The sequence below is a fragment of the Bufo gargarizans genome, chromosome 5 (genome assembly GCF_014858855.1).
Source record: "Bufo gargarizans isolate SCDJY-AF-19 chromosome 5, ASM1485885v1, whole genome shotgun sequence".
NCBI lineage: Eukaryota > Metazoa > Chordata > Amphibia > Anura > Bufonidae > Bufo > Bufo gargarizans.
In genome coordinates this window covers 88,403,165-88,425,378 of record NC_058084.1, presented here as the reverse complement: position 1 = coordinate 88,425,378, position 22,214 = coordinate 88,403,165, and the positions used below count along the sequence as shown (strand labels likewise).

Below are 22,214 nucleotides of genomic sequence, written 5' to 3'. Positions count from 1 at the left end.
AGCAGTACAGTGCATGTAGTACAGGTAGAGAGCAGTACAGTGCATGTAGTACAGGTAAAGAGCAGTACAGTACATGTAGTACATGTAGAGAGCAGTCCAGTACATGTAGTACAGGTAGAGAGCAGTATAGTACATGTAGTACAAGCAGAGAGCAGTACAGGGCATGTAGTACAGGTAGAGAGCAGTACAGTGCATGTAGTACAGGTAGAGAGCAGTACAGTGCATGTAGTACAGGTAGAGAGCAGGACAGTACATGTGGTACAGGTAGAGAGCAGTACAGTGCATGTAGTACAGGTAGAGAGCAGTACAGTGCATGTAGTACAGGTAGAGAGCAGTATACTTTATGTAATACAGTTAGAGAACAGTACATAACATGTAGTACAGGTAGAGAGCAGTACAGTACATGTAGTACAGGTAGAGAGCAGTACAGTGCATGTAGTACATGTAGAGAGCAGTCCAGTACATTTAGTACAGGTAGAGAGCAGTGCACTTTATGTAGTACAGGTAGAGAGCAGTACAGTACATGTAGTACAGGCAGAGAGTAGTAGAGAGCAGTGCACTTTATGTAGTACAGGTAGAGAGCAGTATACTTTATGTAGTACAGTTAGAGAGCAGTACATAACATGTAGTACAGGTAGAGAGCAGTACAGTACATGTAGTACAGGCAGAGAGCAGTACAGTACATGTAGTACAGGTAAAGAACAGTACAGTGCATGTAGTACAGGTAGAGAGCAGTACAGTGCATGTAGTACAGGTAGAGAGCAGTACAGTACATGTAGTACATGTAGAGAGCAGTCCAGTACATGTAGTACAGGTAGAGAGCAGTGCACTTTATGTAGTACATGTAGAGAGCAGTACAGTACATGTAGTACAGGCAGAGAGTAGTACAGTACATGTAGTACAGGTAGAGAACAGTACAGTGCACGTAGTACATGTAGAGAGCAGTCCAGTACATGTAGTACAGGTAGAGAGCAGTGCACTTTATGTAGTACAGGTAGCGAGCAGTACAGTACATGTAGTACAAGCAGAGAGCAGTACAGTACATGTAGTACAGGTAGAGAGCAGTACAGTACATGTAGTACAAGCAGAGAGCAGTACAGTGCATGTAGTACAGGTAGAGAGTAGGGATGAGCGAACCCGAACTGTATAGTTCGGGTTCGTACCGAATTTTGGGGTGTCCGTGACACGGACCCGAACCCGAACATTTTCGTAAAAGTCCGGGTTCGGTGTTTGTCGCTTTCTTGGCGCTTTTTGAAAGGCTGCGAAGCAGCCAATCAACAAGCGTCATACTACTTGCCCCAAGAGGCCGTCACAGCCATGCCTACTATTGGCATGGCTGTGATTGGCCAGTGCAGCATGTGACCCAGCCTCTATTTAAGCTGGAGTCACGTAGCGCCGCACGTCACTCTGCTCTGATCAGTGTAGGGAGAGGTTGCAGCTGCGACGTTAGGGCGAGATTAGGCAGTGATTAACTCCTCCAAAAGACTTCATTCAGAGATCGATTTGCAGCTGTGGATGATTGAACTGCTGCTATTCAATTGCTCACTGTTTTTAGGCTGCCCAGAGCGTTTTTCATTCACTTTTTTCTGGGGTGATCGGCGGCCATTTTGTGTCTTGTGGTGCGCCAGCACAAGCTGCCACCAAGTACATTTAACCCTCAATAGTGTGGTTATTTTTTGGCTATATCCTACATCAGGGTGAAGCTGTCACCAAGTGCATTTAACCCTCAATAGTATGGTTGTTTTTTGGCTATATCCTACATCAGGGTGAAGCTGTCACACCAAGTGCATTTAACCCTCAATAGTGTGGTTATTTTTTGGCCATATACTACATCAGGGGCAAGCTGAGCCTGTCACCAAGTGCATTTAACCCTCAATAGTGTGGTTGTTTTTTGGCTATATCCTACATCAGGGTGAAGCTGTCACACTAAGTGCATTTAACCATCAATAGTGTGGTTATTTTTTTGCTATATCCTACATCAGGGTCAAGCTGTCACCAAGTGCATTTAACCATCAATAGTGTGGTTATTTTTTGGCCATATCCCAGTCTAATTCTGTCTGTAAACGTATACCTGTCACCCAGCGCCTAAATAATAGGCCTCAAATTTATAGTCAGCTAAATCTGTGGTTATTGCTGTACCTGGGCAAGTTATTTAGTGTCCGTCAAAGCACAGTTTTTGTTCTGGGTTGAAATACAATTCCCAATTTCGCAATTCTCTAAATTAGTGGTTTCTGCTGTATCAGGCCTACTTTAAAATTATCCCTAAAAGGGTATATTAGATTCAAGGTGCACATAGGGTCAATCTCAATAACTTCACACACACGCTACTGTGCAAATCCCAGTCTAATTCTGTCAGTAAACCTATACCTGTCACCCAGCGCCTAAATAATAGGCCTCAAATTTATAGTCAGCTAAATCTGTGGTTACAGCTGTACCTGTATTAGTGTAATACGGTACCTAAATAGATAGCCAGATAGTGTTAGGTGTCTGTAAAAAAAGGCCTGAATTTGAATTCAATACATTGGGCCAAATAATATTTTTGTTGTTGTGGTGAACGATAACAATGAGGAAAACATCTAGTAGCGGACATGGTCGTGGTGGTGTTAGTGGACCCTCTGGTGCTGGGAGAGGACGTGGCCGTTCTGCCACAGCCACACGTCCTAGTGTACCAACTACCTCAGGTCCCAGTAGCCGCCATAATTTACAGCGATATTTGGTGGGGCCCAATGCCGTTCTAAGGATGGTAAGGCCTGAGCAGGTACAGGCATTAGTCAATTGGGTGGCCGACAGTGGATCCAGCACGTTCACATTATCTCCCACCCAGTCTTCTGCAGAAAGCGCACAGATGGCGCCTGAAAACCAAGCCCATCAGTCTGTCACATCACCCCCATGCATACCAGAGAAACTGTCTGAGCCTCAAGTTATGCAGCAGTCTCTTATGCTGTTTGAAGACTCCGCTGGCAGGGTTTCCCAAGGGCATCCACCCAGCCCTTCCCCAGTGCTGGAAGACATAGAATGCACTGACGCACAACCACTTATGTTTCCTGATGATGAGGACATGGGAATACCACCTCAGCATGTCTCTGATGATGACGAAACACAGGTGCCAACTGCTGCGTCTTTCTGCAGTGTGCAGACTGAACAGGAGGTCAGGGATCAAGACTGGGTGGAAGACGACCCCACATGGAATGAAGGTCGTGCCACTGACTTTCACAGTTCGGAGGAAGAGGCAGTGGTGAGACCGAGCCAACAGCGTAGCAAAAGAGGGAGCAGTGGGCAAAAGCAGAACACCCGCCGCCAAGAGACTCCGCCTGCTACTGACCGCCGCCATCTGGGACTGAGCACCCCAAAGGCAGCTTCAAGGAGTTCCCTGGCATGGCACTTCTTCAAACAATGTGCTGACGACAAGACCCGAGTGGTTTGCACGCTGTGCCATCAGAGCCTGAAGCGAGGCATTAACGTTCTGAACCTTAGCACAACCTGCATGACCAGGCACCTGCATGCAAAGCATGAACTGCAGTGGAGTAAACACCTTAAAACCAAGGAAGTCACTCAGGCTCCCCCTGCTACCTCTTCTGCTGCTGCCGCCTCGGCCTCTTCTGCTGCTGCCGCCGCCTCGGCCTCTTACTCCGCCTCTGGAGGAACGTTGGCACCTGCCGCCCAGCAAACATGGGATGTACCACCAACACCAGCACCTGCGTCACCAAGCATCTCAACCATGTCACACGGCAGCGTTCAGCTCTCCATCTCACAAACATTTGAGAGAAAGCGTAAATTCCCACCTAGCCACCCTCGATCCCTGGCCCTGAATGCCAGCATTTCTAAACTACTGGCCTATGAAATGCTGTCATTTAGGCTGGTGGACACAGACAGCTTCAAACAGCTCATGTCGCTTGCTGTCCCACAGTATGTTGTTCCCAGCCGCCACTACTTCTCCAAGAGAGCCGTGCCTTCCCTGCACAACCAAGTATCCGATAAAATCAAGTGTGCACTGCGCAACGCCATCTGTGGCAAGGTCCACCTAACCACAGATACGTGGACCAGTAAGCACGGCCAGGGACGCTATATCTCCCTAACTGCACACTGGGTAAATGTAGTGGCAGCTGGGCCCCAGGCGGAGAGCTGTTTGGCGCACGTCCTTCCGCCGCCAAGGATCGCAGGGCAACATTCTTTGCCTCCTGTTGCCACCTCCTCCTACTCAGCTTCCTCCTCCTCTTCTTCCACCTGCTCATCCAGTCAGCCACACACCTTCACCACCAACTTCAGCACAGCCCGGGGTAAACGTCAGCAGGCCATTCTGAAACTCATATGTTTGGGGGACAGGCCCCACACCGCACAGGAGTTGTGGCGGGGTATAGAACAACAGACCGACGAGTGGTTGCTGCCGGTGAGCCTCAAGCCCGGCCTGGTGGTGTGCGATAATGGGCGAAATCTCGTTGCAGCTCTGGGACTAGCCGGTTTGACGCACATCCCTTGCTTGGCGCATGTGCTGAATTTGGTGGTGCAGAAGTTCATTCACAACTACCCCGACATGTCAGAGCTGCTGCATAAAGTGCGGGCTGTCTGTTCGCGCTTCCGGCGTTCACATCCTGCCGCTGCTCGCCTGTCTGCGCTACAGCGTAACTTCGGCCTTCCCGCTCACCGCCTCATATGCGACGTGCCCACCAGGTGGAACTCCACCTTGCACATGCTGGACAGAACAATGGTCTCTCCCACTCCTCTATCTTCTTGCACACCTTCTCTAGACTTAGAGTAAGATAGTTCACTTGCTCCATTAGTGCTGCCACTACATCTGTGACTGGAGCTTGGGTGGCTTGACCGACTCCTGCAGACCCCACATTAACAGTCTTTGGCTGACAAGCCTGGGGTTCAGGGAAGGTTGCTGGCCCTGGAGCAGGGTTCTGGCCTAGGATGCTTATGGCCAATTCTTTAAAATCCAAGAATGTACAGTGAGGGTGTTGAGCTGACAACATCCGTAGCTGGCCCTTTAAATGCTCAGTACTTATGCCTGCAATGAATTGCTCCCTAAGAGTCCGGTCCTGGTCCTCAGCTTCTTTAGGATCCACTTGGACTACAGCTCTCAGCGTCTCCTGTAAGGACAGAGCAAAATCACGGAGCGACTCTCCAGGCTGCTGCTTTCTGCTGAAGAAACGCATTTTAACTTCTGACACCGTTCTGGCTTCAAACGTGGTGCCCAAACGTTCAAAGATCTGTTCCAGGCTATTTTTCTCAGAACGGGGCCATGACATTACTTCCCTGCGGGCGGCCCCTTCTAACTGAGCTAAGAGGATCTCCATTTGCTGCTCAGCATTGATGGGATAAAGCCGGAACAGAGCCAGTATCTGTTCCCTAAAGTCTTTTAACTTGTGGGCTTCCCCTGAATAACGTGGGAACCAGGGGGCCCCGAAATAGTACGGCATGGTTAGCGGCATCAGGCTTGGCGGTGCCGCGGCGGCAGGGGCCCCAGAGTCGGCCGCGGGTACTTCAGCAGGCTCGACTGGGGCTGCCTGTGCGATTTCCTCGACCGCAGACATGGCGTCGCTAGGTGGGTATGGCCCCTTTAAATGTAGCGGAGCGGACCGGAGCGGCTATGGCAGTAACTTTAACTTTTTTTTTTTTCAGACAAGTCTTTAACTACTAGCGGGGATCCCTCCGGTGCCTTGGCAGGGGTCGGGAAGCTTCCGGACAGGTAAGCGGAGAAGCCGGCAAAAGTTTTTAAAGTCGGTACTCACTCCGGTGGTGCTCGCTCCAAGTCTCGCGAGATGCGCAGCTACGGGTGTCGGACGTCCTGCGTACCGCGTCAGCAGGTAGGCGCGGCCTCTCGTAGCTCCGGGACTCAGGTAGGCGGGGTTCTTCTTCCTGGTTGGCTGGGCGATGGCTCCGCCTGATTCTTTTCGCGCCAAAGTCCTCTTTTTCGCGCCAAACAGCTCCACGAGGCGCACTTGTAATCCGATCAGGTTAAATGGGCAATATGGCTGTCTATTCACTGACAGCAAGCGGTGGCTTAAATAAGTAGAAAACAGTCCACACAATGCTATTTTCACACCGCAATTATTACAGTTCACTTTGGCCCAGCAATTTTCAATAAAACAATTGGGGCATGTCCCTTTAAGACAATTTTCAGCACACAGTTTTTAAATCCGCAATGGCGCAGGAATATTCGGATCCTGTTCGTGACGCCAATTTATGCAACACGCCAGACCTGCAGGGTATGACGAAGTGAGGTCACGGTTATGGGCAATCGAGGGTACTCACTATATTTGAAGAACCCTGGGCAGGCGCGTGGCAGTGAAGGAGAGGTAGACACGGTTCCTCTGGGGCACACTCTGTAGATAGGGACCAGGCCTGATGGTGGATGAGGTGCCCTGGATGTTACAGGTATTTTGTGTGCCTGGGGCAAGGTCCCTGTGGTATTCGTGACGCCAGTGCCTTTGGACGGTGGCACGCCGGTTGGTAGTTGGAATGAGGTACACAAGTATACAGTGAACCAAACGTAACTTTACTGAACAATCCAACTTTGTACAGCAGGTAGGAGTACAGTCTTTCAAACACAGTTCCACAAGGAGGCTTATTCACAATATGGCAGGCAATAGTCATGCAAGATACGCAGAGGGTAAACTTCACAAGCACTCAGCAGCAGGTTGTACCTTTCCTCAGAATCAATGTACACTGTCCTTTCTAGAACTCCTGCTTGTCATGGAACCATGAACCAGACGTACAACAAGAGATAAGTGGGAATAAGAAGGCTTTATTGAAAATCAAGCTGTAAGCAAAAGTCCAAACGGATGGCTAAACCGAAGCAGGGTCTTGCGTAGCCAGAGGTCAGGAACCAGAAGGGTAGTCAGACGAAGCCAGGATCAGGAACCAGCGGGGTAGTCAGACGAGGCCAGGATCAGGAACCAGAAGCAGCAGCAGTCTTAGAAGCATGTGAACACAGGAGGACCAAGCAAGGAACTGAAGCCACAGACCTCCTATATATATGAGCTAGGCATCCAGCTCCTCCCAGTGGGAAGGAGAAGCCGCAGGGTGGGAGGCTACAAGAAACCCAGAAACCAAGATGGCCGCCAGCACATGTCAAACGAAGGAGAACAGCAAGAAGGTACGACCATGACAGTACCTCCCCCTCAAGGGCCCCTCCTCCGCGGAGTAAGGAACGGTTTCTGAGGGAAGCGTGCGTGGAAGGCTCGGAGCAAAGCAGGAGCATGGACATCTGCGGAGGGAACCCAGGAACGCTCCTCTGGACCATAACCACGCCAATGGACCAAAAACTGCAACCGACCGCAGACCAGGCGTGAGTCCAGGATATTGCTCACCTCATATTCCTCACGATTGCCCACTTGGACCGGACGGGGCCGAGGAACCGAGGAAGTGAAACGATTACACACCAATGGCTTCAACAGGGAGACATGAAACACGTTGGAGATCCGCATGCCAGGAGGAAGCGCAAGGGCATAGGCTACCGGGTTTACCCTGCGAAGCACTCGGAAGGGACCAATAAAGCGAGGCGCCAGCTTGGGAGTGGGCACTCGAAGGTTGAGGTTGCGGGTGGACAACCATACACGGTCTCCGACCTGGTAGGAAGGAGCGGGCGCTCGTCTGCGATCAGCCTGGAGTCTCTGGCGCTGCGCAGAGACCTCAAGGGACCTCTGGATCTGTACCCAAGAAGCACGTAGGACGGAAAGGTGATCCTCCACAGCCGGAATATCCTGGGGAGAGAATACCTCCGGTAACACGGCAGGTTGGAACCCATAATTGGCCATGAAGGGAGACGTCCCAGAGGAAGAGTTCACTGCCGTGTTCCTGGCAAACTCAGCCCAAGGCAGGAGGTCAACCCAATTGTCTTGGTGATCGGAGACATAGCAACGAAGGAATTGCTCCAAGGCCTGATTGGATCGTTCTGCGGCCCCATTGGACTGAGGGTGGTAGGCCGAGGAGAAAGAGAGATGAATCCCCAACTGGGAGCAAAAGGCGCGCCAGAACCTGGACACAAACTGACTCCCCCGATCCGACACAATCTCCTTGGGCAAACCGTGCAACCGGAAGACCTCCCTGGCGAAAATCGTGGCCAACTTCTTGAGAGGAACACAGTGGCACATTTTGGAAAACCGATCCACAATCATGAGAATGACCGTATGGCCTCGGGATGCAGGGAGGTCCACAATGAAATCCATCCCCAGGTGTGACCATGGGCGCTCCCCGGTGGCTATGGGTTGCAAAAGGCCCAACGGAAGGTGCCGAGGGGACTTACTCTGGGCACAAACGGAGCATGCCGCTACATATGCGGCGATGTCGGAACGTAGAGAAGGCCACCAGAACAGACGTGAAACAGCCCAGGACAGCTGATTCTTTCCAGGATGCACCGCGGCCTTGGAGTTATGGTAGGTTCGCAACAACCGAGTGCGCAACTCCTCAGGCACAAAACATCTGCCGTTGGGTCTCCCAGAGGGAGCACCAGATTGAGCCGCCAAAATCTGCTCACCCAGGGGAGAGGTCAGACTGGTGCGAATTGCGGCCAGGATCTGATTCGGAGGTATGACCGAAGTCGGAATCGACTCCTCCCTGGACAGCTCGGAGTACTGCCGTGATAAGGCGTCCGCTCTGATGTTCTTGGAACCGGGTAGGTAGGAGACCACGTAATTAAAACGTGACAAGAACAGAGCCCATCTGGCCTGACGTGGTGTCAATCTCTTGGCCTCAGAAAGCTAGGTCAGATTCTTGTGGTCCGTCAGGATGAGAACCGGAACCACCGAACCCTCGAGCAAGTGCCTCCATTCTTTAAGGGCCTGCACGATGGCCAGTAGCTCCCTGTCACCAATCTGATAGTTGCACTCCGCGGAAGACAGTTTCCGGGAGTAAAACCCACAAGGAAGCAGAGGACCCTCTGGTGTTCTACGCTGAGACAGAAGGGCGCCTACTCCCGTCTCAGACGCGTCCACCTCGAGGACAAAGGGCAACCCAGGGTTGGGATGCGACAGAATCGGAGCCGACACAAAGGCGGACTTTAGAGCCTCAAAAGCTCGGATGGCCCCGAGCGGCCAGACCTGGAAATTACTGCCCTTCCTGGTCAGATCCGTGAGAGGCTTGGCTAGCATAGAAAAGTCCCTGATGAACTTCCGATAATAATTGGCGAAGCCCAAAAAGCGCTGCAGGGCACGGAGACCACTGGGCTGGGGCCACTGTAAGACAGCCGAAACCTTCTCAGGATCCATGGAGAACCCCTCAGCGGAAATGATGTAACCTAAGAAGGTTACCTGGGATCGGTGAAATTCGCATTTCTCAAGCTTACCGAACAGCCTGTTCTCTCGTAACCGTTGCAACACTCGTCTGACATCCATAATGTGGGCCTCCATGGATTCAGAATATACCAAGATGTCATCCAAATAGACCACCACACACTGCTGCAACAGGTCACGGAAAACATCGTTGATGAATTCCTGGAAGACTGCGGGCGCATTGCACAACCCAAAGGGCATAACCAAGGATTCATAATGACCGGTCCTGGTGTTAAACGCGGTCTTCCACTCATCGCCCGCCTTGATCCTTACCAGGTTATATGCCGCCCTCAGGTCGAGTTTGGTAAAGACCGTGGCCCCTTTGAGGCGATCGAACAGCTCGGAAATCAAGGGTATCGGGTAAGCGTTCTTGATCGTGATGCGATTGAGACCCCTGTAATCGATGCAAGGCCTCAACTCACCGCCCTTCTTTTTCACAAAGAAAAATCCAGCCCCTGCCGGGGACGAGGATTTGCGAATGTGTCCGCGTGAAAGCGCCTCCCTCACGTACTCCTCCATGGCCTCATTCTCCGCTACCGACAGTGGATAGACTTTGCCACGAGGAGGAACGGCACCAGATTGTAACTCTATGGCACAATCGTATGGGCGGTGCGGAGGTAGGGCAACCGCGCGCACCTTATCGAATACATCCCGGTACTCTTCGTATTCAGGAGGCAACAGAGAGTCCGAGGAAGTACACAGCAACTTGACAGGCCCATGGATGCAACTAGCCCCACACTGCGGTGACCACGAGAGGATCTCGGCCGATCTCCAATCGAAAGTCGGATTATGCTTCTGGAGCCAGGGGTACCCCAAGACCACCGAGTAGTGTGGAGACGAAATCACCTGGAGACAGACCGACTCTCTGTGAACGGCACCAATGGCTATCCCCACTGGAAGGGTCTCATGAGTCACGTGTGGCGGCAGAAGGGGTCTGCCGTCTATCGCCTCAAGAGCCAGTGGGGAACCTCGAGGCTGCAGAGGAATGGAATTGGCGGCAGCGAACACACTATCAATGAACAAACCACCAGCACCAGAGTCCACCAACGCCTGGGTCGTCACCGAGCCCCCGACCCAGGAGAGGACAACAGTGATCAGTGGTTTGTCAACACGGGAAACCGGGGACGAGGAGACTCCACCCAAGATCTGCCCCCGACAGGATCTCAGGTGCGAGCGTTTCCCGGACGGTTCGGACATGCCAACCGAAAATGCCCACCGAGACCACAGTACATGCATCGGCCCTCGCGTCTCCGGAGTACCCTCTCCCCCTCGGACAGGCGAGCAAACCCCAGCTGCATGGGATCATCCCCAGACAAGTCATCCCCAGGAGGCGTGGGAGGAGAGGGAGGCACGGGTGGGACAGCAAACGTAGGCGCCAATCTGTTAGAAGGCCTCCGCAGGCTCTCCTTAAAGGAAGGTCTCTCTCTGAGTCTGGTGTCAATCAAAATCAGGAAAGAAATAAGAGACTTGAGCTCCACTGGTAGGTCCTTAGCTGCAACCTCATCCTTCAAGGCATCCGAGAGACCATGAGAGAAAGCAGCGACCAGAGCCTCATTATTCCAGCCCACCTCTGCTGCCAGGGTACGAAACTCAATGGCGTATTCAGCTACGGATCGTTAAACCCTGTCTGATGGACATAAGGAGCTTCGCAGCAGAGGCAGCACGAGCCGGCACATCGAATACCTTCCGAAGAGAAGCAACAAAACCGGAAAACTCGGCAACCACCGGATTGTTGTTCTCCCATAAAGGGCTGGCCCAGGCCAAGGCCTTGTCCGAGAGCAGCGAGATCAAGAAGCCCACCTTTGATCTCTCAGTAGGAAAGGCATGTGGCAGCAACTCGAAATAAATGCCCACCTGGTTAAGGAAACCTCGGCACTGAGTTGGCTCTCCCCCAAAGCGCTGTGGAAGGGGGGCAGAACCGGTCATACCCCGAGACACCGCAGGCGCAGCAACAGGTGTCGGGGTAGACTCTGGCGCAACAACCGGAGCGGCAGTAGGAGCGGGCCCAGGAGCGACAACCGACCCATCGGCAACGGAAGCGAAATGAGCCGTGCGTTCAAGCAGGGTTTGCAACGCCACAGCGAACCGACCCAACAGGTGATCCTGCTGATCAAGTCTGGCAATCAGCGTAGGTAGCGAGGATGGCCCTGTACCGTCAGAATTCATGGCTTGGTCCTAATGTCATGGAACCATGAACCAGACGTACAACAAGAGATAAGTGGGAATAAGAAGGCTTTATTGAAAATCAAGCTGTAAGCAAAAGTCCAAACGGATGGCTAAACCGAAGCAGGGTCTTGCGTAGCCAGAGGTCAGGAACCAGAAGGGTAGTCAGACGAAGCCAGGATCAGGAACCAGCGGGGTAGTCAGACGAGGCCAGGATCAGGAACCAGAAGCAGCAGCAGTCTTAGAAGCATGTGAACACAGGAGGACCAAGCAAGGAACTGAAGCCACAGACCTCCTATATATATGAGCTAGGCATCCAGCTCCTCCCAGTGGGAAGGAGAAGCCCCAGGGTGGGAGGCTACAAGAAACCCAGAAACCAAGATGGCCGCCAGCACATGTCAAACGAAGGAGAACAGCAAGAAGGTAAGACCATGACACTGCTCTGGCTTTATCTCCCAAGGCCAGGATGCCTAAAAGGGTGGCTTAAATCCTTGGTTACTTTCTTCCTCAGGTATTAGATTCTTGCTGCACTTTCTAGTTTCCTCTGCCCATCAGAGTTACTTAGCTTACCCTGGATCGCCTTCTCCTGTAAGGTGGATAACTGTGGGTTTCTCCCAGGAGGTTGGGTCCTGCGACTGGGGTGTCTCTACTGAGCTAATCCTAGCCTCAGGAGCTTCAGGTGGACGAAGTGACTCCTCTAGTCCCCTGGAATGAACTAACACTTCCCTGTCTGGGCCTTCCTATATGTAACTAGGGCTCTCCAGCTCCCTCTAACGTCTGGGAGGCTAAACTACACCCTGACAGGCCTGACACCCAGATAATACAGGGAAAACAAGTACATGACATTTAATGCAATGCAACACATTAACCTGTGCAGTGCCCACCTTTACCTAGTGGGACACTACAAGTACAGTACATGTAGTACAGGTAGAGAGCAGTACAGTACATGTAGTACAAGCAGAGAGCAGTACAGTACATGTAGTACAAGCAGAGAGCAGTACAGTGCATGTAGTACAGGTAGAGAGCAGTACAGTACATACAGTACAGGTAGAGAACAGTACAGTACATGTAGTACATGTAGAGAGCAGTCCAGTACATGTAGTACAGGTAGAGAGCAGTGCACTTTATGTAGTACAGGTAGAGAGCAGTACAGTACATGTAGTACATGTAGAGAGCAGTCCAGTACATGTAGTACAGGTAGAGAGCAGTGCACTTTATGTAGTACAGGTAGAGAGCAGTACAGTGCATGTAGTACAGGTAGAGAGCAGTACAGTACATGCAGTATAGGTAGAGAGCAGTGCACTTTATGTAGTACAAGTAGAGAGCAGTACAGTACATGTAGTACAGGCAGAGAGTAGTACAGTACATGTAGTACAGGTAGAGAGCAGTACAGTACATGTAGAGAGCAGTACAGTACATGTAGAGAGCAGTACAGTACATGTAGTACAGGTAGTACAGTGCATGTAGTACAGGCAGAGAACAGTACACTTTGTGTAGTACAGGTAGAGAGCAGTACAGTGCATGTAGTACAGGTAGAGGGCAGTACAGTACATGTAGTACAGGTAGAGAGCAGTACAGTGCATGTAGTACAGGTAGAGAGCAGTACAGTACATGCAGTATAGGTAGAGAGCAGTGCACTTTATGTAGTACAAGTAGAGAGCAGTACAGTACATGTAGTACAGGCAGAGAGTAGTACAGTACATGTAGTACAGGTAGAGAGCAGTACAGTACATGTAGAGAGCAGTACAGTACATGTAGTACAGGTAGTACAGTGCATGTAGTACAGGCAGAGAGCAGTACAGTACATGTAGTACAGGTAGAGAGCAGTACAGTACATGTGGTACAGGTAGAGAGCAGTACAGTACATGTAGTACAGGTAGAGAGCAGTACAGTACATGTAGTACAGGTAGAGATCAGTACAGTGCATGTAGTACAGGTAGAGAGCAGTACAGTGCATGTAGTACAGGTAGAGAGCAGTACGGTACATGTAGTACAGGTAGAGAGCAGTACAGTACATGTAGTACAGGTAGAGAGCAGTACAGTACATGCAGTATAGGTAGAGAGCAGTGCACTTTATGTAGTACAAGTAGAGAGCAGTACAGTACATGTAGTACAGGCAGAGAGTAGTACAGTACATGTAGTACAGGTAGAGAGCAGTACAGTACATGTAGAGAGCAGTACAGTACATGTAGAGAGCAGTACAGTACATGTAGTACAGGTAGTACAGTGCATGTAGTACAGGCAGAGAACAGTACACTTTGTGTAGTACAGGTAGAGAGCAGTACAGTGCATGTAGTACAGGTAGAGGGCAGTACAGTACATGTAGTACAGGTAGAGAGCAGTACAGTGCATGTAGTACAGGTAGAGAGCAGTACAGTACATGCAGTATAGGTAGAGAGCAGTGCACTTTATGTAGTACAAGTAGAGAGCAGTACAGTACATGTAGTACAGGCAGAGAGTAGTACAGTACATGTAGTACAGGTAGAGAGCAGTACAGTACATGTAGAGAGCAGTACAGTACATGTAGTACAGGTAGTACAGTGCATGTAGTACAGGCAGAGAGCAGTACAGTACATGTAGTACAGGTAGAGAGCAGTACAGTACATGTGGTACAGGTAGAGAGCAGTACAGTACATGTAGTACAGGTAGAGAGCAGTACAGTACATGTAGTACAGGTAGAGATCAGTACAGTGCATGTAGTACAGGTAGAGAGCAGTACAGTGCATGTAGTACAGGTAGAGAGCAGTACGGTACATGTAGTACAGGTAGAGAGCAGTACAGTACATGTAGTACAGGTAGAGAGCAGTACAGTTTATGTAGTACAGGTAGAGAGCAGTACAGTACATGTAGTACAGGTAGAGAGCAGTACAGTACATGTAGTACAAGCAGAGAGCAGTACAGTGCATGTAGTACAGGTGGAGAGCAGTACAGTTTATGTAGTACAGGTAGAGAGCAGTACAGTACATGTAGTACAGGTAGAAAGCAGTACAGTGCATGTAGTACAGGTAGAGAGCAGTACAGTACATGTAGTACAGGCAGAGAACAGATGAGGGTACCGGAGAGCGAGGTAAGTACATTGTGTGTGAGGGGCCCGGGGTTATGGTGCGGGGGGGGGGGGGAATTTAGGGGTCAGATAACCCCTTTTAATCTTTCCACCACACCCTGTTTCCTTGTAGCCTCCATTCCTGGCTTTGGCTCACAATCACTGATGGAAATCACTGGACAAACGCTGACTGTGGAAGTGCCCTAATTACAGCTGATCATTGACATAAAAATTATTGTTAACCATCCCAACAATTTTAGGATATGGATAATCAGCGGTATTGAGGACAATGGGGGAGATGTATCTTTTACTGCAAATAAAAACCAGGACAGATTACTGTCTTTACAGAGGAGACTGCAGAGTATGGCGAGAGAGCGTCTGACCCGTACAAGGAAGACGAGCCGTACAGGAGGCCCCTGTGCTCAGCAGAGTCCCGGATCTGTGAAGATTTTAATATTTTGGCACAGCCTACAGCACAAACCCTGTGTGGTCCAGCTGCAGTATCTTCACACAGAAAAAGAAAAACCTGCTACATAACCATACAGAAAAGCTAATGGGGAAGAGACTGAAGCCATATAGGTGGGACCCTGCTTTGGACACCTTCCATTAGTGGAAAGCTGCTGCACCCTGAAGGACTCGCAAGCATGTATGAATTGGGCGCCATGAAATGAAACACTTGTCCTACAGGAGAAATGTGCGGATGGTAGGTGAAAGTCGCCAGTAGTGACGTCACTGGCCTGTGGGAAGCAGTGAGAAGGATGTGAGCGCTGCTGCTTGCTCAAAAAGCTGATTGGTGGGGTTCCCAGGTGTCGGACCCCCCACCGATTAGATACCTAAGACCTATCCAAAGCATAGATCATCAGTGAGAAAAAGGTATAGAACCCTTTTAATAATTGTGGCACATCAGATGCAAGCTGGGTAGAGATTAAGACTTGCCGGTCTTGATAAATATCCCCCTTAGCGCCTGAAGGTACAGTTTCCCACTATGATTCCTGGGAAGTGCAGTTATTTGTGCACTTAGCGTTTGTCTCGGATTCTGCACCAAAAAGCCACCGTGAAGCTGCACGGAAACCACCTCCCATTGTGTTCAATAGGAGGCTGCAGTTTATCGCCACAACCGTGCCCAGAAAGGAGACGTCCTTCCTTGGCGCAGGAATAAACCGCAGATGCATAGATGGCAGCACAGCTTCCCATTGTGCGGCAGTTTCCATGCAGCCTCATGGCGGATTTTTGGTGAAGAATACACATCTGCCAAAAACTCCTAAGATGTGAGTAAACAGCCCTAACAGATTAATTAGTTTTTTGTATGAAAAATCAACATCTGTTTGCCTTGGAATAATGTTTTAGGGTTTTTGTTCATTTTGGCTCAGAATAATGTCTGGTCTCGTAAAACCGAGTAGAGATTAAAGAACTAGGAGAAAACAAGCCAGGGTTACGACATTCTATTGGACGCCATAAATCATGAGGGGCTTAGTTATGTTTAGGAGCGTCACTAGGAATTAAAGTCTATCTCCCATTAGCTGTGTATAGGACATTAGGAAGATTACGAAGACTGGCGGACCGCTCCGTACTCTGGGATTACAGAACAGAGAGGTGAACGTGACGGGTTGTCTCTGACTATCCTTTAGTAAATCAGCTGCGCTGCACGTGACTTGTAAGCGATCCTACCGCTAGGGCTTCATATGTATTCATGGCGAACACAACACGTTTTCCGTGCATTTGATTGTATTATATATATGTCACTTCTGTATGTTATAATCGATCTATGAGAAAGCACTAACCTGGTGGAGTAGGTAACACTGCATGTAACCCCCTCTAGGGTAGTAAGTGCCTGTTGTCCTGCCCCTTCATGACCAAACCATTTTCATTTTCACTCCCTGCCTTCCTGAAGCCATAACTTTTTCATTTTTCCATTCATATAGCCGTATGAGGACTTATATTTTGCAGGACAAGTTGTACTTTCTAATGGCGCAATTTTATATTACATACGATGGACTTAGGGGGACTTAGCTGGAGAGCCATTCGGCCCAAGGAGCACAATGCTCCCAGGATTTCACAGCTCAGATGCCGCGGTCACAACTGACCATGGGACCTGAGGGGTTAAATAGCTGTGAAAACCCCTTTTAACGCTACCTCGAGAGACACGCACATCAGCTGCTGCCCATACCATTCATTCCATTGTTGGCCCTGGAGATCCCCATGTTAGGCCTCATGCACACGACCGCTGTTTGCTTCCGCGTCCGTTCCGCCGATTTTAGCGTTTCATGTGGGGACCCATTCATTTCTTTTGGAGCCGTTGAAAATGCGGATAGTGCACCGTTTGCCATCCGCGTCCATGATCCGTGGTTCCAGTCCGTCAAAAAAATATAACCTGTCCTATTATTTCCGTGGACAACGGTTCGTGGACCCATTCAAGTTAATGTAACCGCTAAAAAACGCAGAGGCACACAAGATTGTCCTCCGCGTCCGCACGCCTGCGTCCGTTTTATTCTTATCATTTGCATGGCAAACCTGTCTTAGACTTTTTTTTACATTCCTTTAAGTCTGGTGGCCCTCCAAAAATAAAGGAAGACACACGGAAACAAAAACGGAAACGGATCACGGAACCCCATTTTGCGGAACGGAACACAACAACGGTCGTGTGCTTGTGGCCTTTGGCCGAATGCACACGGCTGTGTTCCGCGGCCGAGAGCGGTCCGTGGTAACACGGCCTGGCATCCTGTTGAGAGCAGGAGCGCACGGCGTCATTGGTTGCTATGACGCCGTGCGCTTCATGCCACCGCTGGACTACAGTAATACACTCGTATAGTCTATTACTGTAGTCCAGCGGCGGCATGAAGCGCACGGCGTCATAGCAACCAATGACGCTGTGCGCGCCTGCTCTCAACAGGATGCTAGGCCGTGTTACCACGGACCGCTCTCGGCCGCGGAACATGGCCGTGTGCATTCGGCCTTACTCTGACAATAATTCCAATTGACTGGAACATTTCCGTCAGGTCAGAAAGTTGTCAAACTGGCTTGTTGGAAAGGTGACACAAGTCTCTTCCATATGAGCCTCGCTACTGCTATTGTTTGTCTTTGGCACTTAGATGTCTGATTTTACGCACCTGTTAGCAACGAGTATGGATGAGGCCTCTCATAAGAATGGGGTTCACATACTTTTAGCCATGCAGTATCTCTTTAAATTATGGAAAAGCGAACTACGCAACAGCATGAACCATTTTCGGAACCATTTAGTGGAAATAATATGATTATCTAAGAGGGTGACTATGCTCCATTGTACGCGCCTCGCCCTCCAGCTAACGCACTGCAGAGGCGGCTGCATTGTATCAGGATCACAATGTTTACATGTATGTCGGAGCTGAAGTATTCTGACTTCATTGCCGTTTTCCTGCCTTGTATAATTGCAGTGATCACTTTTGTTTCAGGAGATATGACATTTCTATAGCAACTTACTCCTGCAGGTTCTCCCATTCTGATTCAGAGCATAGCCCTTACGACATTTACATACAAATGAGGTGTCGGTGCTGACACATTCGTGTTCACAGCCATGATTGCCCTTCTTGCAGTAGTTAATCTCTGCAAAGGAATATAAAAAAGGAGAATTAAGACATTTTTAGCATGAAAAGAAAATGCACACAGTACATTCATACATTATACTCAGAAACAACAAAGACAGCAAAAAAGTGTTAGGAGCCTCACAAAATGTTCAGAATAAACATAATAATACATGAAATGTTCTGCCAGAATCCAGAGAGTACGGTGTAATTCACAACAGATGACGCCATGGTCATAGTCCAGTTCCGGAACACAATTCCAGCTCTATCATGAATAGTAAATGATAAGGAGCGAAGCTTCCAACTGTAAGGCCTGTTTCACATGTATTGTCCGTGGTCTCCATTTATTTGGTCAACCATTTATTTTTTTATTTTAGTTTTTTTTTTTATAATCAAATCTTTTTTATTGACAAGAATAATATTACAGATACACATTAATTATGAAAAATCATAACAAAAAATAAATCTATTTGATACAATCCGCTGTGTATTGTCGAGTTATTTTAGATATAAATCAATATATGTAAATATATGGAAACCTATCCTCCCTTATTCCCTCCCCCCACCCGGACTCTTACTCACTCCGGCAATGGTTCGCCTCCTTCCAATGCCCTTTAGAGCACAATATGATTATGAGACAACCAGTCGCTCCATAATTTGTCAAACTTGCGTTGGCTTTTGAGGAATATAGCTTTTCCGTACACCAGAACGCTATTAACTTTTATCCAGAATTCTTACAGTGTCGGAGGGCTCGCCTGTATCCAGTGCAAGGCTGTCAATCTAACAACCTTCCCAACGCGACCGTTATATTTTCATCTGTCCCTACCTTCGAGACGTAGCCTAATATACATATCTTGTGATCTCTATCTACCCTTACCGAAAATGCCTGATGTATAATCTCCAATATACCCATCCAATACCAGTCTAATCTCGGACACTGGCACAACATGTGAAGCAAGTCAGCTGGTTCCAGTGAGCATCTTGGACACCTTGCGTCATTTCTAATGCCGATATGGTGTCAAAATATTGGCGTTTTCGTGTCAATGGGTGGGAATCCAAGAACTTATCCAAGAGCAATGTGTAAAGCATAGATATCAGACCTCTCTTATCTCCCCCTGAAAGCACTACTTTTTGGGCTGTCTCTAGATTAATAATATTAGTGCCTTTTTTTGGCGTAGTATCAGACGATTGGCTCAGTTGAAGATATTGGTAAAAACTCGTGCGAGGGATTTGAAATTTCTCCTGTATATCTGTAAAGGACTTAAACACACCATTATCTAATAGGTCACCTATCCTAAGCATCCCCTTATTCTTCCAATCATGCAGTCCTGACACCAAGAGAAATTCAGGTAGAAGGGGGTTGCTCCATAACGGAGTCAATGCACTAATGCCCGTGGTACCTCTCAGCTGTTTAACCTTAGCCCACACTTTTTTCATAAGCCCTAACAAGGGTAGATCCTCCAGAATATGAATCCCTGCACCCTCCAGAATCCACATAAGGTCTTTCCCGCCAATTTTTTGTTGTAAGATCTGACTAGTCATATCGACCAGTGTGTAGTCCATCCAACCCTTAAAATGCTGACACTGCGCTGCTAAATAACCTAAATAACCTTCACATTAAATTTTGCCAACATTGGACACAGATTTAACTCCTCAAAGTCCAGGAGCCTGGGCGAAATTTGAATCCCTAAATACTTAATACAACACATGGAATATTATTGGCAATGACCGTGGCTGACACAGCCTGACCATCAATAGGCATCAACGCAGATTTTTGCCAATTAATAGTAAGGCCCGACAACCTACCAAACCGGTCTATAAAAGCCATAGTGGCCGATATGGAAGGTGATGTATCTCCCAAGAATAATAAAGAATCATCAGCATATAATGCCATTTTATTATGTATCTGTCCATATTGAAATCCTTTAATATCTGGGGATTTTCGCACTGCCGCCGCTAAAGGCTCAATAGCTATAGCAAACAGTAGGGGCCCTAGTGGGCAACCCTGTCTAGTTCACCATGGTGTGTCATATTTGTAATGATACTGTGATTTATATCTGGTGGGTACTTTCTAACTGGGAGCCTCCGACCTGTCTTTGTAGACAGGGGTTCGGGTGGGTTTTGTCATCTTCCCCCATTGTTTGTTTTCACCTTAATATGTATTAATATGTTTAATAAACTTTTGTACTATATTTTATATATCATGTTTCATGTGTATTTGTATGGGGCTATTGGTTGGTTCGACTATTAGGTCTCTTGTATTATGGACTAGACCCCCAAGGATAGTTTTGTATGGTCTGAGGTATTGTTTGTTTCTAACCCTGTCTAGTTCCCCTGGCCAGATGAATGCAGTTGGACACTCCCCCATTAGCCCTGATCCTTGCCTTCGGGTTAGAATACAGTACCTGCACCCATTTAATAAAGCGCTGTCCAAAGCCTATACATCTTAACCTACCCCAAAGATAACCCCACTCCACACTGTCAAAGGCCTTAGCGGCATCGAGAGACAGAACAGCTCTATCTCCACAATTGTCCGCAGAAACCTGTAGACTGGTGTATACTCTACGGATATTAATAGCTATAGACTTTTGAGGCATAAAGCCCGTCTGATCTGGATGTATTATGTTAAGAATTACCTTGGACAGACGCTTTGCTAGGACTTTTGCAAAAAGTTTGACATCCGACGTTAGAAGAGATATAGGTTTATACGAGTCGAGGAATCTCGGGTCCTTCCTTGGCTTTGGTATCACTACTATAAGTGCCTCTTGCATAGAAGCAGGGAGAGAACCCACCTCTAGAGAGTAATTCAAAACCTTTAGTGATTCCGGCAACAGCACTTCCTGGAATCTCTTATATACTTCCACTGGAATGCCATCCGATCCCGGGGCCTTGTCATTAGCCATATCTTTTAGAGCCTCCTCCAGTTCCTCCAGATTAATAGGTGCTTCTAATTGTTCCCTCTCCTCTGCCGATATTGTAGGCAATTCTGCCTCCCTTAGGAACGTTAGTAACTTCTCCGAATTAGAGGCCCTAGAGGTATAAAGAGAGGAGTAGAAACCCCTGAGGACACCCAGTATATCCGCGGTACCCACACATGACTTCCCTTGGGGATCCACCAATTCCGTTATACATGTTGTCCCTTGTTGGGCCCTGGAGATAACGGATAGCATATGACCCACTCTTTCTCCTTCTGCAAACATAAGTTGTTTATAAAAAATGCGCTTCCTCTCAGCGGCCTGAAGCAAGTGGCATCTTAATTGTTCCAGCGCTTCTCTCAATGCCCTGCTGGTAGATTGGTGCTGCCCCAAAGGCCTCTTCCGCATCAGCCAATGCTTTATGAGCCCTGACGCCTGCTTCCTTAGACCTGGTTTTATGTGCACTAATATACTTAATCAAAAGCCCCTCAAATATGCTTTCATAGCATCTCATACTGCATGTGGGGATGGCGTACCCACATTAAAAGTAAAGTATTCTTTTTTTTTTTTACTCGTTTTCTTAAAGATTAACATTCCAGGTGTGAATCATATAGTACATGCACAGGGGTTTCCCATGCACGGGAATAGCATCACATGATTTATACATAAAGTGCAGGGCATACAGAGTAGATCACAATAGACCATACAGAGCAGGACAAGAAATAAATACAGCAAGTCGTAGACGGTAAGTGAAGGACTAGCCTCATCGTGCATCAACCAAGCTTAGGTTATCAACCACCGAGTGCATATAGGAGTTTTGCAATGTTTACGAGGAAGAACACTACTCTCCCCAAACCTTGTGAAATTTTTGCAGAAACTTCCTGTGCTAAAGACTATATTTTCCATGGCCACAGCGTGGTTAACTAAGGACTTCCACTGACCTAATGATGGTGGTCTGTCTCCCATCCACCGAAGCGCTATAGCTTTCCTAGCTAAAAATAAAGTTTCCCCCAGAAAGATTCTATTATAATGAGTCCATGACTCTTCATCCAGAATACCCAGTAGGCACAATTTGGGACATAAAGGAACCGTAGCTGGGACCATAGTTGACAAGACCCCAAGCACCATTGTCCAGAAACGACAAATATAGCTACAGTCCCAAATCATATGCCAAAAGTCGGCATTATCTGTTAAGCATCTATGACATCTGTTGTGAGGAATTCTTCCCATCTTATGTAATCTGGTTGGAGTGAGGTAACTTATC

The 22,214-nt window shown here is 48.5% G+C and overlaps 1 protein-coding gene across 2 annotated transcripts in view; it reads right to left on the bottom strand.

Moving 5' to 3' along the window:
* MATN2 (matrilin 2) overlaps nt 1-22,214 on the bottom strand; it is a 151,084-nt gene that overhangs the window by 66,179 nt on the left and 62,691 nt on the right. For both annotated transcript variants that reach the window (XM_044295723.1, XM_044295724.1), the window contains exon 8: nt 17,935-18,057. In XM_044295723.1, the coding sequence (XP_044151658.1) occupies nt 17,935-18,057 (123 nt within the window). The remainder of the gene's footprint in view (nt 1-17,934; nt 18,058-22,214) is intronic.